The following is a 19,699-nucleotide window of genomic DNA, read 5'->3' as shown; positions in this document are numbered from 1 at the left end:
CACACTCTGAGCTTCTCTTTATTGCACTTGTCACCCTGAAAACCCATCTTGGCGCCACAAGACTGTGAGCTCTGGAGAGCAGGAGCCAAGTCCTCCTGTTCCCAGCTGGGTGACCCATCCTCGGCCCAGGCTCTGGCACACAGCGGGCATCCAGTAATACTTGGGGTGTGTTCAGTGCCAGGCTCTTGGAGTGGCTCTTCAGGAAGGCTGCAGTCAGGAGGGGAACCATGGGGGCCCTGCAGGAAGCAGTGGGTGGCAAAGAGCAGCTCTTCCCCAGGCGCCTCTCTGGCCAGGCCCAGAGTGCATGCTGGGCAAGTTTACCCCACATCACCCCCTCCCCTTGGCTGGCTGCTCTGTCTCCCGGGGGGCCCCACTGGGGGCCCCACTGGCCCCATTCCTTTCCTCGGGTTAGCTTTGGTTGGATCCGTCCTGTCCCAGCAAAGTCTGCCCTGGACCTCAGGATCTACAGTGGGAGGGGTGCCCTTTAGTAGACTGACAGCTTTGAAAGAGGAAACCCCGGGATATGGGGCAGGGAGAGGGGAGAGGGACGAGAGAGCGCAGGAGGGGTGTCCCTCCCCTGCTCATCCTGGGATCTGTTCTGGGGGCAAAGGGGGAGGCTGAGGTTTGGCCCCCTCAAACAAGAAAAACTGGAATTAGCACTGAACTCGGAGAGGGTTTGCTGGGGCCTAGCAAGCTGTGGCCTGCCCTAGGCCTCTAGGCAGGCGGCCGGGCTCTGCCTCCTTGGTTCCCAGGGCGGTGGGGCAGGCAGCCGCCTCCACACTGGGCTCGTGGCCTTTTCTCTGCCAAGGGCGGCCATGGGCGAGGAGGCGGCAAGACACAGGACAGAGAGGGCGGGGGCTGGGGCCGGAAGGGGGCAAATCACCCCTGTTAACCACGCAGGCAGGTAAAGCTGGAGCTTTCAGAATTTAAAGAGAGTGTGTAATTTCTTGAAACTGTCCCAGCCCGCATCGGCATATATGGTGAGCTGCTCAAGTGAAGCCTCTTGGGGTGAAAACAGAAGGTAAAGAGGGTTTGCCTTTTACCCTCAGCGAGAGTAAACTCTGAAAGCTGTGGCTGCCTCCTGTGCTACTTCCTGCCAGGCCCTGTTCTACCAGGCGTGAGGGTGGGCCCTCCTTCTGTTGGCTGTTACTGCTGCTAAGGGGGTGCCAGGGTGCCTGTCCTCACAGGGCAGCCGTCTGAGTAGGGAACTGGCTCCAGGATGGGCACGGTGGGGGGAGGGTGGACACTGGGGCTGGCTCTTTGCCAGGTGGCGTGGGTGAGGGACCACACAGCCACTGCAGGGATGGCGTGGGCCCCCTCCCTGGGGTGGGTTGGGGCAGGGCAGGTATGGAAGAAGGGATGGAGGGGTGCTCGGCCTTCAGGCTGCCCTTCAGGGCCCTGCCGGGGTAGACTGCAGCCGCGTGACCCAGAGCAAGTGGGGAGGGGTAGAGGGGCCTACCCCTCGAGGCCTCTCCCTGCCTTCCCAGGGTCCTGCTGGTGGGCTAGGGCAGGCCAGGCATGAACAGGGCGGCTATAGAGCTAGGGCAGTAGGTGATCGAGAAGCAAATGTGGCCAAAGGACCCCTGGAGCCTGGAGCTACTGGGCCAGGCCTATTCAAGTCCCACAGAGCCTGTGGCAACTTCAGGCAGAAGGACCCTTCTCTGAGCCCCTCTGTTCCTCCCAGGGGCTGATCAGAGGCCACACCAAGGCCCTATGACCTCCCCCTCAACCTCTCCCCACCAGCCCCCAGGGGACTCTCTCTTCAGGCTTTGGGCTTTCTCGGCTTGGAGTCTATCCTCCTTCTGCCCTTTATTTGCCTGGGTTGGGAGAAGTCACCCCCTTAATGTAAAGAAGGGCTCAGGATGGGAGAGCTAATGAAAGGCAGGATCTCAGCCAGAGAATATGCCGTGATTATTTACAAATGTGACCTGGCCCACAGAAAACCTTGGAAGTAGCTTTTCTGGTTTTAAAAAGACACCAACATTTACTTTGATATGTTTATATTATAGATATAATACATAAAACATCTAGCATGAAACTCTGCGTTCTCCCCAAAGAAGAGAACCAAGCTGTCCTTCCCTGCTCCCAGCCCCGCCGATCTGTGCGTGCTGGCTGGAGGCCGCCTCCCTCCAGACCAGGAGCCAGGGCCTCTGGTGGGGGCAAGCCTGTGGGCAGCCCAGGCCAGAGGGGAGCGAGGCCCATAGCCCCACACCCCCTTCATCACCCCCCCCCCTCCCCGGGAAAGAGGAAGCCCACCTCACCTCTTTGGTTCCCTTGGGAGCAAAAGCAATCCCAAAAACCAAAAGGAAAGAGAGCCGCAGACCCTCCCTGCAGCTGCTGACAAAGAGTCTCATTTTGGCAAGTATCTGAGCAAAACCAAAACAAAACAAAAACCAAATAAAATGGTGGTTTAGCATAGACGTGCACATTCACATTGCTCAAGGCACCGCTGGGACACAGAGAGGCCAGATACAAGTGTTGATATCGGCTGATAAAGCAAAATATTTGGAAAGCTTCTCATAACTTCGGTCCCTCTGGGATGGACAGATTGTGCTTCATGTTTGTATGCAATGCTGGCAACATACAGTACAAGGCTGATGGTCCCAGTGTCCCTTCACCCCACCCCCACCCCCGACCAGATCTCTGGGTTTCCCTCTTCCACCAGGCCACCACTCCCATGAACACATGTCCTTACAGCTCACCCATGACCTAGCTTTCTGATCTGACTGGGGGCAGGGGGCTCCCACTGGTCACCTGGTGACCCCCCATCCCAGTGGGTTCTGCCCAGGGAAGCCCAGCCTGTCACAGGCTGGGAGATTAGAGGCAAGGAACTAGGGACCCTCCACCTTCATGTAGGACTAGGGGAACAACGTTCCAAGTCCCAGTATCTCCTCCCCTCCGAGGACAGGCATTGAGGAGCGGCTAGGGCTGGCTTGTTGGGATCCCTGCTCCCTGAACCTTTCTCCTGCCATAGGCCGCACATTGCCTTCTCTCATGGAGGCCTGCAGCCTCAGGAATGAGGCAGGAACCCTCCAAATAAAATGACAAGGCACGTATTTGCTCCACCTACTCGGTAGGAATCGGAGCGGTGAGTTTGCGTTTCCAAGGCACAAGGTTATTCCTTAATACTGGAGCTGCCGGGCTTCCGGCTGAGCCCCATGGCACTTCTCCTCTCCGGCAGGGAGAAACCACTGCCTGACCCCTCATCTTAGACGCACCGAATCTGGCGCAGAGGAAGGCAAGGGGCGCGCGCGGCAGGCCAGGCTTTCTGGCGGCACCGGAATCTCCTAGTCCCGGCCTGCGCCGCTGGGGCAGTCTTGAGATCCGGAGACCCGAAACCACTCCCTGGGTCCCAGCCAGCGGCCGGCCCAGGGCGGTCCCGCCGCCCCGCGTCTCACGCGCAGTTGCCCATGGCCTTGACCAGGGAGCTCTCGGGCAGCTGGCGGAAGATGCCCCGCAGCGTGTCCAGTTCGCGGCTCAGTTGTTCCACCCGCTTGCGCAGGCGGTCATTGTCACTGGTCAGCTCCAGCACCTTCTGCTGTGTCTCTACGTTGCGCTGCTTGGCCTTGTCCCGGCTCTTGCGCACCGCGATGTTGTTGCGCTCGCGCCGCACCCGGTACTCGTTGCTGTTCTTGTCCACCGACTTCTTGACTTTGCCCGCGCCGCCGCCGCCGCCGCCGCCCGCGCGGAGGTCGGGGTGCGCGGCCGCCAGCCCCTTGAGCGCGCCGCCGGGGCCTGGCAAGCCAGCGGCACCGAGAGCCGGTGCCGGGTGAGGGCTGGGCACGGGCGTGGGCGGCGGCGTGGGGTGGCCGGGCTGCAGGTGCATGGTGGTCTGGCCGCAGTGCGCGATCTGGAACTGCAGGTGAGGGGCGGCCAGGTGCGCGGGCGGTGGGTGCGGGTGCGGCGGCGGCGGCGGCGGCGGCGGCTGGTAGGGGAAGAGGCCGGCCAGCGCCAGCTGCTTCGCCTCGTCCTCCTCGCGCGGCTCCTGCTTGATCACCAGCGGTCGCAACGCCGGCGCCCCGACGCGCTCGTACAGGGGCTCCAGCCTGCCGTCCAGGTAGCCGGCCGCGGCGCAGCCGTAGCCAGGAGGGGGGCCGTGCGTCCCTCCCGGCATCGCGGCGCCGCCGGGCCCCCCGGGGGCGCCCGTGTAGTCAAAGTCACCGCCGCCGGCTCCTGCGGGGGCCGCAGCCGCCTTGGCCTTCTCCTGCTGCCGGCTGTGCTGGAACAGGTCGGCCAGGAACTCGTCGTTGAAGGCGGCCGGGTCGATGTAGGCGCTGATGTCGATGGACGTCTCGTGTTCGCAGATGCCGCCCAGCGGCTCTGGGGCGGCAGGTGGGGCGGGGGGCTGCGCGGAGCCCGCGCCCCGGGGAAAGCCGAAGGCGGCGCTGCTGGGCGCGTGCGGGGGACTCTGGAGGTGGCTGCTCATCGGGGGCCGCGGCTCTGCCTCGTAGAAGTCGGCCGACTCCATGGGGGAGCTACAGTCCTCCCGGCATGGCGAGCCTCGGCGGCCTCCAGCCTGCGCGGGGCGCCTATGCTGCTGCCGACCACCCGGAGCCCCGACTCCCTCGCGCCCGCGCAGCTCCCGGTCGCTAATGGCCAGGCGCGCTCGGGACCCGCATTTATACCAGGGCGGCCTTCGCCCTCTAGTGTCCGACGGCGGCGCGGCGCCTCCTGGGTCTTAGCGCCTGCCTTCCGGAGGGGGCGGTGAGTGGGGCCAGAGCGCAGCGCCGGCCAGGAGAGGCCCCGGCTCAACGCCCACTAACCCCCTGCCCCGCCAGCCGAACCCGGACGCGCGCATGATGCCCCACCCTGGGCCGAGTTGTCGCCCCCGCACGCACGTGGTCGGTGACGGGGCCCCCTCCTCTAGCTTCCCCGAGGCACCCACTTGCAGCCAACGGTCGGGGAGCCCGGGAGCACCGAGACGCTGCGCGGAGGAGGGGGGTGGGCTGGTGGAGGGCCACTCTTGGTCTCTGAGTTACTGTGGCGCGGACTCGCTTTAAAAGCTAGAAATCGTCCTTTTCGGGGCCGGAGTCTCTGCTAGGCTGCGGCGTGGAGAAGGGGCCGGGGGTGGGGGGTAGGGAACAGCTTGGGACGTACTGGCCCAGCGCATACAGCGGCATGGAGAGGCGGAGGGCAGCGTCCTGGAGCGTGGTGATTTTGTGTCTCTATCTCTGATCTCCTGATGACCCCACCGATTCCACGCCGAAATGCCTCCCTCCCGCTCCGCCTCTCGAAGCCCTCTGGGGTCCCAAGGGCTCTACCGCGCCGGGCACTAGGACCCCGCGGGGAGCGGAGGGAATGGGAGGCGGCTGCGGCCGCGGAGCCTGGAGGACCCGGCCGGTCCATCCGCTTGGGCTTGGAAAACTTTTTCTTTTTAATTACTTCTCCTAGCCGGAGCGCTAGGGTTGCTAGGCGCGGGGCTGGCGCTGCTACCCGGCTCTCGGCCGCCAATTTTTTTTTTTTTTTTTTTTCCTGCGGGACGGGCCGAGCTGGATTCCAGGGCTGGGGTACCGGGGCGGGGTGGGGCGCATAGAGGGAGGCGGAGAATTTGACTCCGGGACCGGGATCCCAAATCAGGATCAGAATCCACTGCAGCGTACCCCTCCCCATTCGGGTGGGCTCCAGGGCCGGAGCGGGGGTGTCAAAGGAGCCGGGGCCTCGGGAATCTTGGCGTCCGGGAGTCCCATCACCTACCGGGAAAACCCTACCGAGTGGTACGCAGGGCGCTGTGTTCCGGGGATCTTGGGGAACAAGGCGGCCAGGCCCCGGTGCCCCTTGGGCGCCTCCTCCGCATTCACTGCAGCCGAAGGAAGGGGTTTAAGGCAGCGCGTCTTCCAGCCACGTGGCGCCTCGCTGGTTCTATACCGGGATCGCCGGCGGGCCAGGGGCGCAGCCGGACTGCACTGGGAGCCTCCTGGGCCGGCAGTTCGCTCCTGCCTCTACCCCCCACCGCCCCTTAAGATTGTGCGCTGGAGCCCGACACCGTCTGGGTGTTGGTCGGAGGTGTCCCTGTTTGAGAAAAGCGGGGCTGCGCAGGTCAAGACCCCCTCGCAGACGGCGGCCTTCCAGAGCCTGGCAAGGCGCCAGAGCCCTCCCCGGAGCCCTCAAGGAGGCGCCCCACAAAAGCACAGCCGGCCCCGGGAGGCCAAGCTTCCACTGTGGTCACTGTAAAGAAGCAGCTTCGTCTGGGGAACACATACTGTGCTTTAATCAAGTTCCTATTCAACATATTCCCAATGATTAATGGCCCAACTGCTTCATTTTTTTGGTCCAGGGCTCATACACAAGATATTTTAAGCTTTTGGCCTGGGAGTAAAAGTAAATATATTAAATAAATAACCTCTGTGAGCCCGGAGCAGCTCTCTGGGCCAGAGGCAGGACCCATTTCTGCACCAGGCCCCTGAGGAGACCTGGAAGAAACCTGAACACATGCAGTGAGATTTTCAGTTTTTTTTGTTTTTTTTTTTCTGCAGTGAGTGCTAAAAATAACAGCCGGTGGCAGGGTAGCAGCAAAGCACAAGCTCCTGAGAGTGTCCTGTTCCTAGCATGGACACCTGGTCTACTGCGCAGGGTTGCTGTTTCCAGCACAGGCAGCAAGAATGTGACCTCTTAGGATGGGAGGAAACCACAGAGGCTTTCTGGACAGCAGAGGAATAAGGCCTGATCGATAAGGGCGTGTAGGGGTAACGGGGGCACCAAGTGGGGCCCACATCCAGTGCCACGGGTCCTCGCAGCGGAACCAGAATTCTCCCCAGGAGGCCTGCTCTGTGCAAGGTGCTCAGGGCCCCCGGATGAGTGAGAGGCGGCTCCTGCCCTCTCAGAGCTCTGGGCAGGAGATAGGTGGGCTCACAAGGTCTGCTCGGAGACAGTGGCCTTCCCACAGAACAGGTGACTCCAAAACAGCAGGGGATGGGAAAGGGACACCCTCCCCTGGTGAATATGGGGCTCATAGAGAAGCAGCAGCCACCTTTGTCTGGGGAGGTATTCTGGGCTAAATTGTGACCCCCCCCCCCATTCATATGTCGAAGCCCTATCCCCAGTGTGACTGTATTCTGAGATGCAGTTTTTTAGGAGGTAATAAGATTAAATGAAGTAAGGTTGGGGTTCTAATTTGATAGGCCTTATAAGAAAAGAAGGAAATCTCTCTCTCTCTCTCTGTCCCTTCCTGCCTCCCTTCCTCCCTCTGCCATGTGAGGACACAGGGAGAAGGCAGAGTGTGCAAGCCCGGAAGAGAGCTCTCACCAGAGTCCAACCATGGTAGCATCCTTGTCTGCAGCTTCCAGTCTCCAGAACTGTGAGAAAATGAATGGCTGTTGTTTAAGCCACACAGTCTGTGGTATTTTGTTACGGCACTTGTCTTACGAGCCAAGACAGGTGGTGAGAGAGGGTTTCATGCAGGAGTAGACCTTTGAGCTGCACCTTGAAGGATGAGCAGGAATTTGCTGGAAGGATGGGCAGACGGAACGGCAGGTGCAAAGGTGGAGAGGCTGCGAGTGAGTGCCTGGCATGTTCTGATAACAAAGGACAAGATGTGTGGCGGGCTGGAGTGCAGGGATTGCTGGGGAGGGGCCTAGATAAGGCTGGGTCCACAGACAGGGCTGGGTTCATGGCCAAGGCCACTCCCAGTGAAGGAGAGAGCCATCTCAAAGGCTTTGGCTGTCCAGCTTTTAGCAGGCAAGCAGTGTGATCCAATTTGAGTTCCTGAAAGGGCACTGTGGTAGAGGCTGGGCAGGGGAGGGCGGACCAGATGAAAAGCGATGGAGACCTGAGGCCCCAGGTGGGGGTGGAGGACAGGGACGGATTTGAATGTCAGGACTTGGGGTCTGGGTGGGGGCTGAATGCCTGGCTTTTGTCTGGGGGTACCATCCGCCGACATATGTAGCGCAGAGAAAATAGAGGATCTCCTCCAAGCCCCTTGGGGTCAGCTGCAGGACACCCGCCTGCCTGCTTTGTGGCTCTGGAGAAGAGGACAGTCGGCCAGGAACAGCCGCCAGGACCTACCTGCCATATTTTAGTTTTCCCTTTGAGGTCTAAGAGAACATCTAGGGGATGGAAGGAAGCGATTCGGGGGCAGGTAGTGGTCTGTGGGTGTGCGGTGCAGGAGTGTCCCGGAGCTGTCCAAGCCCTGATGCAAGAATGGGCTCTAGATCCTGGGTGAGACCCCGGGGTTGTGGAACCACTTTCCATGGGAGGTGCCCACGGCTGGCAGGGGGGTGTGGCCTGATAGGATGCGTGGGCAGTCAGCATTTGGCTGGACTCACTTGGGAGGGAGATGGCTGTGTGGCTCCCGCTCAACTGACATGGAGCCAGTAATAAGAGAAGCGCATAAATCCTCTCTCTGACCACCTTTACTACCCTTCTTTTTTGTCTTAATTTATGACACTTGGCAGTTCCCGAGGAGAGCCCTGAGGGAGAACTCTCCAAGTGCCTTGGCCTCAATGTGCTCAGCAGGCGGGGCCTCGGGACCGGGACCCACCCCAGGTCCCACAGGCTGCAGGCTCACCAGGGCCTGGCTTCTGCCACTGCAGGGGCCGGGGGAGAGGAGAGGCAGCTCTGGCTCTACTTTTTACAAAGGAGAAAATCAGCAACAGAAGTGAAAATGCATTTCATAGGTGTGAATTGTGCTCCAGCCAGCTCACAAGAGGGGGCTCTTCTGAGCTGGGGGAGGGCTGGTCCGGTGGGGAGAGGAGAGCTCCCACCTCCATGCATTGTGGTGCTGAGGGTTGGGTGCCCTGGGACGGAGCGTGATTCCAGGGTCATCCCCAGGGTTAACCATTCTGAGAAGACAAACGGAGGCCTGGGAAATTTTTTTGTTGTACTTTGATTCAACCTTCCTAATGCAATGCATACAAAAGAATTCGTATATAAGTTTGAGAGTTCATCAAATTCTGAAGAGCAAGACGGGAACCAACTTTAAGTTTTTTAGCTTTATCGAAAGCTTAATGGATAGGAGATTGGTCACTCCAAAGCAGGACTCATTAAGATAATAAATAAGGACTAAGAAAAGACAAAAGACAAGAACGCTACACTTTCCAGACGCGGTTTGTGCTCTGACTAGGGGGCATGGGAATCTCATACAATATGTCTAATACAGTGTTTTAATAAAATGCTCTTAAAGACCTTCCTAAAACTTAGACACACAAAACAGAATGCAAGTTACTTTTTATGATAAATGCACTGGCCGATGAGTTTTATACGAATTCATTTTTATGTTTTAGATATTGGTGGGTACAGCAGATGAACCCAATGAACAGTCGATCAAGAGTCTCGTGTTTCTTACCAATAGCCTCTGGACACTTGGGGAAACCATTTTTATTCCTCGGGTAGATTGTACATCCTAGCTCACCAGGAGGCCAGTTAAAACCTCTCACCCACCATTTGCTAGCTGAGTGATCTTGGGCAAGTTGAATTTCTCTGAGCCTCTGTCTTCTTTTCTGTAGACTGGGGGCAATAATTCACTATAGTGCATTCTCAGCTGGTTCTAGGGCAAAGGCACTTAGAAGTCATACAGAACATTACTGGGCATAATTAATCGCAATACCATGAACTAGAAATTCTTTAACTGTTAGGAAATGTCACTATATTATATGTGTACCATATAAAACCATAACCATGAGTACTCAGATCCATAAAAGGGCCCTACTGTCAGATTCATCAGAATCAACTGTTTCCAGTTTTCCCTGAAGTTTCACTTACTATCATGTACGTATGGATTTTTCCGCCTTGTTTGTTTATCTCAGTTGCTTGCAACTTACCAACAGATAAGCAGTAGCAGGCAGTAAAAAAATTTAGAAAAAGAAAACTGAGTCAAAAATGAAAATTCAGAGAATTCTATCCATTATCTTAATTTTGTTCAGCAAACCAAGGAAAGTCTTATATTCTGTTTTGTTAGAAAACTCCGTTGGTAGCTGATGGACCCCGGAACTCCCCATCCAGTATTTGGAGAACACTGCAGGAAGCAAGCAGTGGATGTGGGCAGGCCCATTGCACATTCTTGTGGGATCTGGGACAAGAATACAAATGGCAGTCCACATGCCATCTGTTTAAATACCAAAAGTTATCAGTCAAACGAACAGACTGGTAGATAAAATATGTTCTACCTTTCTGCCTTGACAAATAAGTCTTTGTCGTGTCCTGGAAGGCCAGGTTTGAATTTAGAAGTTGACTCTGGAACATGGTGCCGGGAGGGCCACCGCCTCCTTCTTCTCTTCCTTCCTGGTGCCATCCTCCACTGGAGGGGTCCTTAGTCAGGTGGGAGTAGGTTCCCAGCACAGGGCTCCAACACTGCCGTCCCCCCCTGAAAATTGCTGCCTTCCTGTCTCCCCTTGATGAGTGTGCCCACTGCTGAATGCCTGGTGAAAGGGCCCACGTAGGCCAAGGCAGCTGGCTCGGGGCTGTCTGGGCCTACTGTCTGCCCAGACAGTAGGCTCCTCACCCTGAGGGAAGGGAGCAGCAAGAGGAGGGCATGAGTGGGAGCCTCGTTCCTGAGTCTAAGAATGGTCCTGGGGGTCTGCCCGGCAGGGTCTCGGCACCGTGGAGGGGGCCACACTCATCCCACATGAGCAGGAGGGCAGTGATGCCCGTGCTCCCGGCCTTGTCTGGAGGCCCCTGGCTCGACTTCTGTGGGAAGACACGTCTGTCAGCAATAATTCCAACCTCGTGTCCCCAGTTCAGCCCTTTTCTCCCTCTCACCACAGACATCCTGGTTCCAGTGGCCCCCCAACCCCACCGCAGCAGCCTCTAACCGGTCTCCCTGCCACCCTCCCTACCTCCTTGACCCCCCAACTCTCCTCACAGAACAGCCGAGTTTCCCATTAGACGTGCACTCAGTCCATGACCCTCACCTCTGTCAACCCCTGTGACCACCCCCCCCCCCCCCCCCCCCCCCCCGCCTTCCAGGAGAAGATGTGCAGTGAATGTCCCAACGTGGCCGTGAGGCCCCGCATGATTCGGCCCTCACCTCTCTTAGGGCCTCGGACTCCTCACTCCTCCCCGCTCCCCAGCCTGCGGTGTGCCGAGCTTAGCATCTCCCAGCCTCCAGGCGCCTTGCGCTTTGCTCTGCCGGCTCCTTGGAAGCTCCTTCCTGATGTTGGAGCAATTCCTTCCCTGTCATCTCAGTCTCACAGTCTCACAGTCTCGCAGAGTCTCTCACATTCTCTCGCATTCCCCAAGAGCTTCCTCTGAGGCCCGAGTGGCACAGTAGCCACCCCTCCCCCATCACTCCTGAGGCCATTGTGCGTTCTATTTTCCTCCTAGCACTCTCTGGAAAATGGTCTTGTTTACTTATTTTACTTGTTCCCTGTCTGGCTTCCCCCAACCAGAATGCCAGCTCCACAAAGACAGGACCTTGTCTGTCCTGTTCTGCCTATTTCCAGAGCTACGACAGGCCTTGGCATATGGTAGAGCCTCAAATATTTGTCGAATGAACACAGAATGGATTCTATTCAAGAAAACTGCTACCCGGCCACCCTCCCAGAACTCAGTTCGTCCCCGAGCCTAGCAGAGCTGCTCAGGGGTGGCCCCGAAAGATGCTCGGGAAGACCCGACCCCCTAAGTTAGGGCTCCCCAAGGGCAGACCCATCCAGAGCCTCCTGAAGCCATGCCAGGCAGGACTGCCAGGGCCTGGAGAGTCCTCACAGTGCTTCTGGGCTAACTCATAAGAAGCCCCTTCAGGCAGATGTGGCCCCCAGGGGCTTGGCTGAGCAGAGAGTGCCTCTGCAGGGAGGAAAAATGGCCCCTTTCTCTGGAGAGATGTAGCCCAGCTAGGACACAAGGCTTGGTGCGGGGAGGCCTCCAGAACTGGGCTCGTTCGGGGAGTGCAAACCCTCAGTCCAGACGGCCTTGAAGCGCCCCTCTGCCTTGGCTGCAGAGAGCCCCTCTGCCTGTGGGGCACTGTTGGGAAGGTGCCCCAGGAGGGCAAGACTTCGTCCTTGGGCATGGCTGGACATCAGATCCACCGGAGAAAACGGGCCTTCCTCCCGGCAGGCTCCCATGGAAGGGAGGGGGTACTTCAGCAGGTGGACCTGCCGGAACCCCACTACTCAGGAGATGGGGTATGTTTCCCTCACACTTCTGTGCACCCACCATATTGGCCCCATTCCGTCTGGCTGATTCCAAGGATTTATGTCTTCGGGTGCATCTTCAAACCGAAACAAACAGTTAAAAAAGAGTTTGCAAACGTTACCATTCTTGACACCCAGGATTCACCCCTACCTGAAAAGAAGCAGGTTGGAGAACAGCATGTAGCTTCCCTTCTCTGGGGGAAAAAAAAAAATTATTAAAATATACATATAGTCAGTGTACAGAGAGAAGTTGGGAGAAATACACACCAAACTGTTAACAGTGGTGTTGCCTTTGTAGGACGAGAGAGAACTTGTTCTTTTTAATTTATACACTTGTGTATATTGGACTTTTTAAGCAGATGAGTATGTATCTATTACGTTTATAGTTTTATAAACTATAAAAATATTTTAAGTCACCTTAATTTTACAGTTTTATAATTTTTATAGTTTTACAAACTATAAAATGTTTTAAAGTCACCTTCATTTACTCTACAAATATATAATGCCACAATGGGTTGCATAGTTTCATAAAAAACTTCAAAATGCTTTTGAATGACCCTATTTTCCATGTTAAAACGTCCGAAAATGTGCCCTGAGAATAAATTGTTGTCTGACTTGTGAATTTGCTCATAGGGAGAATCTTACCTAGTCATAGCCACTGAATCACATTTAGTTCTATGTTTAACAAGTCAGCTTTATTTTAAATGAGAAAAGCTCAAGTATTTGTATATATAAAGAACTTCTACAAGTCAGTGTGAAAAAAAAATACCAATTCAAAAGAAAACGGGCATTTACAGAGAGTTTATAAATAAAAAAACCCAGCAAATGCAAATGAATTTTAAACATGTTTAAAAATGCCTATTCTCTGAATAAAAGATATACAAATTAAAACTACACTGGTCAGGTGGGTAAAGATAAAAACGTCTGATAATTTGCTATACAGATAAATGGCTAGAGCAAACAGGCAGGATTATATATTGATCCAGTCTCTCTGGAGAACAATTTAAAAATACCTATCTAGGGGCGCCTGGGTGGCGCAGTCGGTTAAGCGTCCGACTTCAGCCAGGTCAGGATCTCGCGGTCCGTGAGTTCGAGCCCCGCGTCAGGCTCTGGGCTGATGGCTTAGAGCCTGGAGCCTGTTTCCGATTCTGTGTCTCCCTCTCTCTCTGCCCCTCCCCCATTCATGCTCTGTCTCTCTCTGACCCAAAAATAAATAAACGTTGAAAAAATAAAATTAAAAAAAAAAAACCTATCTAAGTTGAAAGTGTCATTAGCCCTTCTCTTAACAATTCCCCTTACAGAAATGTAATCCCATAAACTCTCACGTGTACAAAAGAGTTACATACATGGGTATTGACCAAAGCACTATTTATAATTGCAAAAGGCTGGCTGAATGTCTGCCTGTTAATAGAAGACCGGATAAATAATCGTGGATAGCTGATTAATTATCCTCTGTGTCTTTGTGAAAAAGGATGAAAATCTATATGAACACATACGGAAAAAGCTCTGATATGTTCATTTACACACACACATATATATAATATATGCATATATAAAAATACATATATGCATACATAATATGTCAATATAAAATACACATACACACGTATATAAGTGTGTACATATGTATATATACAGTGCAGAAAACGTGTATAATATATCTCCATTTGTGTAAAAAGAAGCGGAAGGGCCTATACGTATGCTCATCTCTGTCTAGAACATCTCAGGAAGGGCACTTAGGCAGGAAAACTGGAGAAGGACTTGCAAGCAGGTTAGACATTTTTATTGTACATTAAGATATATAAATGAACTAAACAATAATTACCTCATAAGGAATTGGGGTTACTCCAAAAATTGCAAAACACGATTGCTGAATATTCCCCGAGAACACTAGTCTTGGGATAATATGAAGGGAGTGTAATTTAGTTTTTCTATAACTGAACAGGACCATATGACCATAAAAGCCCAAACTTTTCATTGCTGTCCCCAAGAAAATCTATAAACCGATCAGTTACAGTAAAATTCTTTCCTGCGACATGAACTCATTTACCCCAAATATGGGATTGAGCTTCCTGAGCATATTGATTTAAGCAGTTCAGGGACTGCGGGTGGGGCAGGGTTATCCCTTCCCATCCCTCCAATTGGTTCCGTCTCTGCCATTTTCAGTCAAAATTCCAAAGGTCACTTGGAAAGCACATAACCCACTAAGCTGTCCAGACACTCCCTTTTGGCTAGATAACCCCCCACGGCCCAGATCCCAGCTCAGTCTTGGGAACCAGGGGAGCGCTATTACAAAGCCTTGCTGCTTGGTCAATAACTTGGAGGTGACCCTGAACAAATTGAGAGTTTCAGCGAGTGTATCTTTAGAATCTGATTTTTATTATAATTGATTAGAAAAATCCAGCTTACATTCCAAATGCAGTCATTTTATCATAGTCAAGGTGCAATAACAGTTAAACAAAAGCCAGCGTGAGTCATGCTCCTATAAAACTGTCTGCTAGCAGAGTTTGGCTTTTCTCTAAACGAGGGAAACTCAAAGTCAGGCAGCATAGAAAGGGGTTGTTCTGGCCTCTTACTGGGAGAAATTATTATAAGAAAAGCAGGTCACACAGGATCTGCCCAGTGGCTCACTAACATGGAATGTGCACATTGATTGAATTCTTTGGTTGCCCAGCACCATTTGAACATCCTTCCAACATCCGGGGATGTCCCACCTCCCCACGCAGAAGCCAGAAACGCCCTCCTCCAGCTGGGATGAGGCATGTGAGGAAGAACTGACAACGTACACACTGACAAGAGCCGTTGGCACGACTGAGAGGTGTGTAGGAACAGGTGCTGCTGGCCTTCACTTTGGGAGAATGACCAAGAGTGTTTGGGGTGCTACACGTACGCAGGCTGGCCACACAGCCTCTACTCTGGATCCTCTGGTCTTCCTAGAGACGTTGCCAACTTCCTACCATTTTCTCGAACTCTTCTTTAACTTTATTCTCTTTAACTAGTTAGCATGGATTGTGTTGGTTTTGCCCAGCTGGGATAAGTCTCTGACTTGGATGACTAACGAGACCTGGGCCAAGATCAAAGTCACAGATGCCTCCTTCCACCTTCTCTCTCCAGCTATGGCTTGGTCCTGGTAACTTGCCCTCTTTGCAAGCGGGGTCTCATAGCCAGATGAACGAAAACATGCTGTGGAGTAAGGGGCTGGTTTGAATGCCACTCATGCACAGTGACTTTGACAAGCAGCTTCACCTTTCTTGCTCAGTTCTATCGTCTCTAAAATGGGGGTAATAAAGCCATCTTTGCCCCACAGAGGAGTTGTGAGGATTAAATACAATAACCCATTAATAGCTCTTAAGTGTTGAGGATTAACTTTACCCATAAGGGTACAAAATAAGACTAACATAGGGTGTTAGAAAATTCCCTATTATAAATCTTAAAAATCAAAATCCCTTAACAATGAGATCAGGATTCCTAGCATTTTTTTTTTTTCTGGCCAAAGACTTCTTTAGAATGAATCAACAAAAATAAAATGATGTATCCAACTAGAAGCTCTGGACAAAATCTAAAACTCAACTACCTGAAGATACTGGAGAATGAAAAAAGCAGGCAGATGCTGGGGGAAAGTCGACACTTAGAAGAAAAAACCATCACAGGGTGAATTTCTTTAAAAAGCATTTATTGAGCCTCAGGGCGCCTGGGTGGTTCATTTGGTTAAGTATCCAACTTCGGATCAGGTTGTGATCTCCTGGTTTGTGGGTTCGAGCCCAGTGTCGGGCTTTTTACTGACAGCTTGGAGCCTGCTTCAGATTTTGTGTCTCCCTCTCTCTCTGCGCCTCCCCTGCTCATATTCTCTCTCTCTCTCTCCATCAAAAATAAATAAACATTAAAAAAAAGATTTTTTTTAAAAGCATTTATCCTCGAGGCAGGCCCCAGTCTCTGCAGGCAGGGCAGCTAAAATTCTGATAGGAAATCTATCAGTATTACTGGCTTGATGAAGAACCAGAGGACACAGTTTAGGACAACCGCAGTTACTGGAAAGTGGGGAAAGAGTATCCAAGAAAGGGGAGGTGGTGCCCAAATTCTGTGCACAAATTCTACCCAAATCTCTGGTTGACTCCTAATCTGCACACGCATGGCACAGACACCAAGCAGCAGACAAGGCCACCCACCACAGAGGAGACAAAATTTACAGTGTGAATTCAGTCAAATTTACTGCATGGCAAAATCTGAATCAGCTTTTTTTTCCAGAGGAACATTACAGAATCCAGAGATTCTACAAAGCATCATTCACGATGTCTAGGATATAAAATATAATTTTCTAACCTTCCAGAAAAACAAGAAAACATCACTCATTCCAAGAACCCCCCCCCCCCCCCCCACACACACACAAAACAAAAAACACAACCAATGGAGACCAACCCTAACGTGATTCGGATACTGGAACAGCAGACAAGGATTTTAAAGTATGAACACTATGCCCAAGGATATATATATAGGAGATATGGTTGTCCATTAAGAGAATAATAGAAAATCTCAGCAGAATATAAATCATAAAAAAGAACCAAGTAGAAATCCTAGAAATGAAAAAGTCAGTATTAGAAATGAAAATTGCAATATCAGAAATTTAAAAATTCACTTGATGGCTCTAAAAGCAGAAAAGAGGACAAAATAAAGATTCAGTAAAATTAAAGATAGTTCAATAGAAGTTATCCAGCCTGAAGATCATACATATTTTTTTAAAAGACTGAAAAAAAATGAGCAGTTCCTAAAAGACCTGTGGGGTAATATCAAAAGATTTAACACACATGTAATTGGAGCCCTAGAAGGAGAGGAGAGAAAAAAATGGGACTGAAAATGCTTGAAGAAATAGTTGAAAGAAATGGCTAAGTTTGGCAAAGGCAAACGTTTATAGATTCAAAATGCTCAGGAAACTCCAAAGCAGGATCTTGAAAACAACAACATGCCTAGGGACGTTGTAGTCAAATTGCTGAAAACCGGATGAAAACAAAATCTTGAAAGTAGTCAGATAAGCCAAACCATAAGAGACTCTTAAAAACTGAGAACAAACTGAGGGTTGATGGGGGGTGGGAGGGAGGGGAGGGTGGGTGATGGGTATTGAGGAGGGCACCTTTTGGGATGAGCACTGGGTGTTGTATGGAAACCGATTTGACAATAAATTTCATACATTGAAAAAAAATGAAAAAAGATGACACATTACATTCAGGGAAACAAACACTCAAATGACCTTGGACTTCTATCAGAAACAAAGGAGACTGGAAGGCAGTGGAACAACATCTTTAAAGTACTGGTGGGAAAGAAGAAAAGGTCTACCCAGAAATCTAGATCTAGTGAATATATCCTTCAAGAATAAAGGTGAAATAAAGATATTTTTAGGTTAAAGAAAAGCTAAGAGGATTTGTCAGCAGCCAACCTGTACTGCAAGAAATGCTAAAGAAAGTTTGTCACACTGAAGGAAAGTGAAACCAGATGGAAACCCAGATCTTCAGGATGAAATGAATGTCATTGGGAATGATAAATATGTGGATAAATATAAAAGACGGTTTTTGTCCTTCATTTCTTTAAAATATAAATAATTGTTTAAAGCAAAAAAAACCCCATAACATGGTATTATGAGGTTTATAATGTATGTGGATGTAATAATTACAACAATTATAGCATAAAGTTTAGGGGCTATAAATGGACCTATATGATTGCAAGCTTTCTACATTTTATGTGAAGTGGTGCAATATAAATTCTTAGCAGACTATGAAAAACTGAGGATGTATATTGTAATCCTAGAGCAATAACTAAAAAGTAAAGCAAAAAGACATAGGTACAAAACCCAATAGGCAAGTTAAAATGGAATTCTAAAACATTCAGTTACTCAAAAGGAAGGAAGAGAAACAGAAAAAGAAATGGAAGGGGTGAGCAGAAAACAAATAGTAAAATTATAGGCTTAAATCTAACTATATAAATAATTATATTAAATAAAAAGGACTAGTATTCTAATTAAAAGGCAGAGGTTGTCAGAATGAATAAAAGTGCAAGGCCCAATTATATGCTGCCGAGGAGCAATGCGCTTTAAATATAAAGACTCAAACAGGTTGAAAAATCAATGGATGGGAAAAGATATATCATGTAAACCTTAAACATAAGAAGGTTAGAGTGATTATAAAAACATCAGTAAAATAGTATTAAAGGCAAAGAGTATTACCAGAAAAGGGGATGCTTCATAATGATATAAAGGTCAATACATTATAAAGATATGATTATCATAAATGTGTATGCACCTGATAACGGAGCCTCAAAATACATAAAGTAAAAATTGATAGAACAAAAGAATGTGACTGGAGGTTGAGAATAGGAGAAGATTTTTTAATTTCAATTTTATATACTTCTTATGGCTTAAATTTTAATACCAAATACATGTCTGTTCTATCATCATCATCACCATCATCATAGATTTCCAGATAGATGAAAGGGAAAGGCATTCTAGTAAAGGCCACACGTGTGCCACTGGAGGCATCAGGGTGGCTGGTGTACCTGGGGACTGTAGATTTCTGGCATGCCTGAAATATAGAGTTGGGTTGGTATTGCTGAGGAGGGATAAAAGATAAGCAGCAGATGAGTAGAAGCGAGACTTAGAAGAGCCTTATAAGTATATTAAGGAATTTGAGCTTTATCTTCATGGTCATGGATAGTCACTGAAGTGTTTTTCAAAAGAAGGCGAGAGAATCATGTTTGATTTTTAGACGGCTGATTCTGACTTAAAGTTGGAGGATACGTTAAAGGAGATCAGAGTAAAGGCAGAGTGGCTTCTGGAAGATGCTTCAGTAATGCAGATTAGAAATGCTATAGGCCTAAATTGTTCCACATAGATGGAGAAGGAAGTATTGTTTTGAAAGGTTCCATAGGAAGCAATAGAGTGAGAATTTGGCAATTCTGGATCCAGATGATGACACACACTGACATCTATGAACTCCTGAAGTTGTGTTATGAAGCCACTTGGTGAGTGCTACTTTATTCCCAGTTTCCCATGAAATAATAATAACATAGTAATTAATACACCATTTAAAAGGTTTATTTTATTCAACACAATCCCTATCAGAATCTCTGCTGGCTTCTTTGTAGAAATTGACATACTGATCCTAAAACTTATATGCAACTCAAGGAACCCAGAGTATCCCAAACAATCTTGAAAAGAAAAATAATATTTGGAGGACTTAACGCTGTCTAATTTCAAAATTTATTACAAAGCAAAAGTAATTGAGACAGTGAGGGTACTGGCATAAGGATAGACGGATCAATAGAATAAAATTAAGAGCCCAGAAATAAACCCATGTATCTATGGTAAGTCGATGTTTTGACAAGGGTGGCAAGACTATTCAGTGGGGGAGAGAATAGTCTCTTCAACAAATGGTGCTAGGACAGGTGGCTAATTACATGCAAAAGAATGAAGTCGGACCCCTACTTCATACTATATACAAATATTAACTCAAAACTGATCAAATACCTAAATGGAAGAGCAAAAACTATAAAAGGGAAACAAGAAAACACAGGAGTAAAGCTTGATGACCTTGGATTAGGCAGTGATTTCTCAGGACACTAAAAGCACAAGCAGCAAAAGAAACATTGGTAAA

The 19,699-nt window shown here is 50.5% G+C and overlaps 1 protein-coding gene across 1 annotated transcript; it reads right to left on the bottom strand.

Annotated features, from left to right (window-relative positions):
* Nucleotides 1-1,983: 1,983 nt before the first annotated feature.
* On the bottom strand, nt 1,984-4,612 carry CEBPA (CCAAT enhancer binding protein alpha). The gene has a single exon (XM_043599079.1). It carries the CDS (start codon nt 4,466-4,468, stop codon nt 3,395-3,397), a length of 1,074 nt encoding a protein of 357 aa, XP_043455014.1. The 5' UTR covers nt 4,469-4,612; the 3' UTR covers nt 1,984-3,394.
* Nucleotides 4,613-19,699: the final 15,087 nt, after the last annotated feature.

The sequence above is a fragment of the Prionailurus bengalensis genome, chromosome E2 (genome assembly GCF_016509475.1).
Source record: "Prionailurus bengalensis isolate Pbe53 chromosome E2, Fcat_Pben_1.1_paternal_pri, whole genome shotgun sequence".
NCBI lineage: Eukaryota > Metazoa > Chordata > Mammalia > Carnivora > Felidae > Prionailurus > Prionailurus bengalensis.
This window is presented reverse-complemented; position numbering and strand designations above follow the sequence as displayed.

Coding starts and splice junctions, on each gene's coding strand:
- CEBPA (XM_043599079.1), bottom strand. CDS start 4,468: ATGGAGTCGGCCGACTTCTACGAGGCAGAGCCGCGGCCCCCGATGAGC.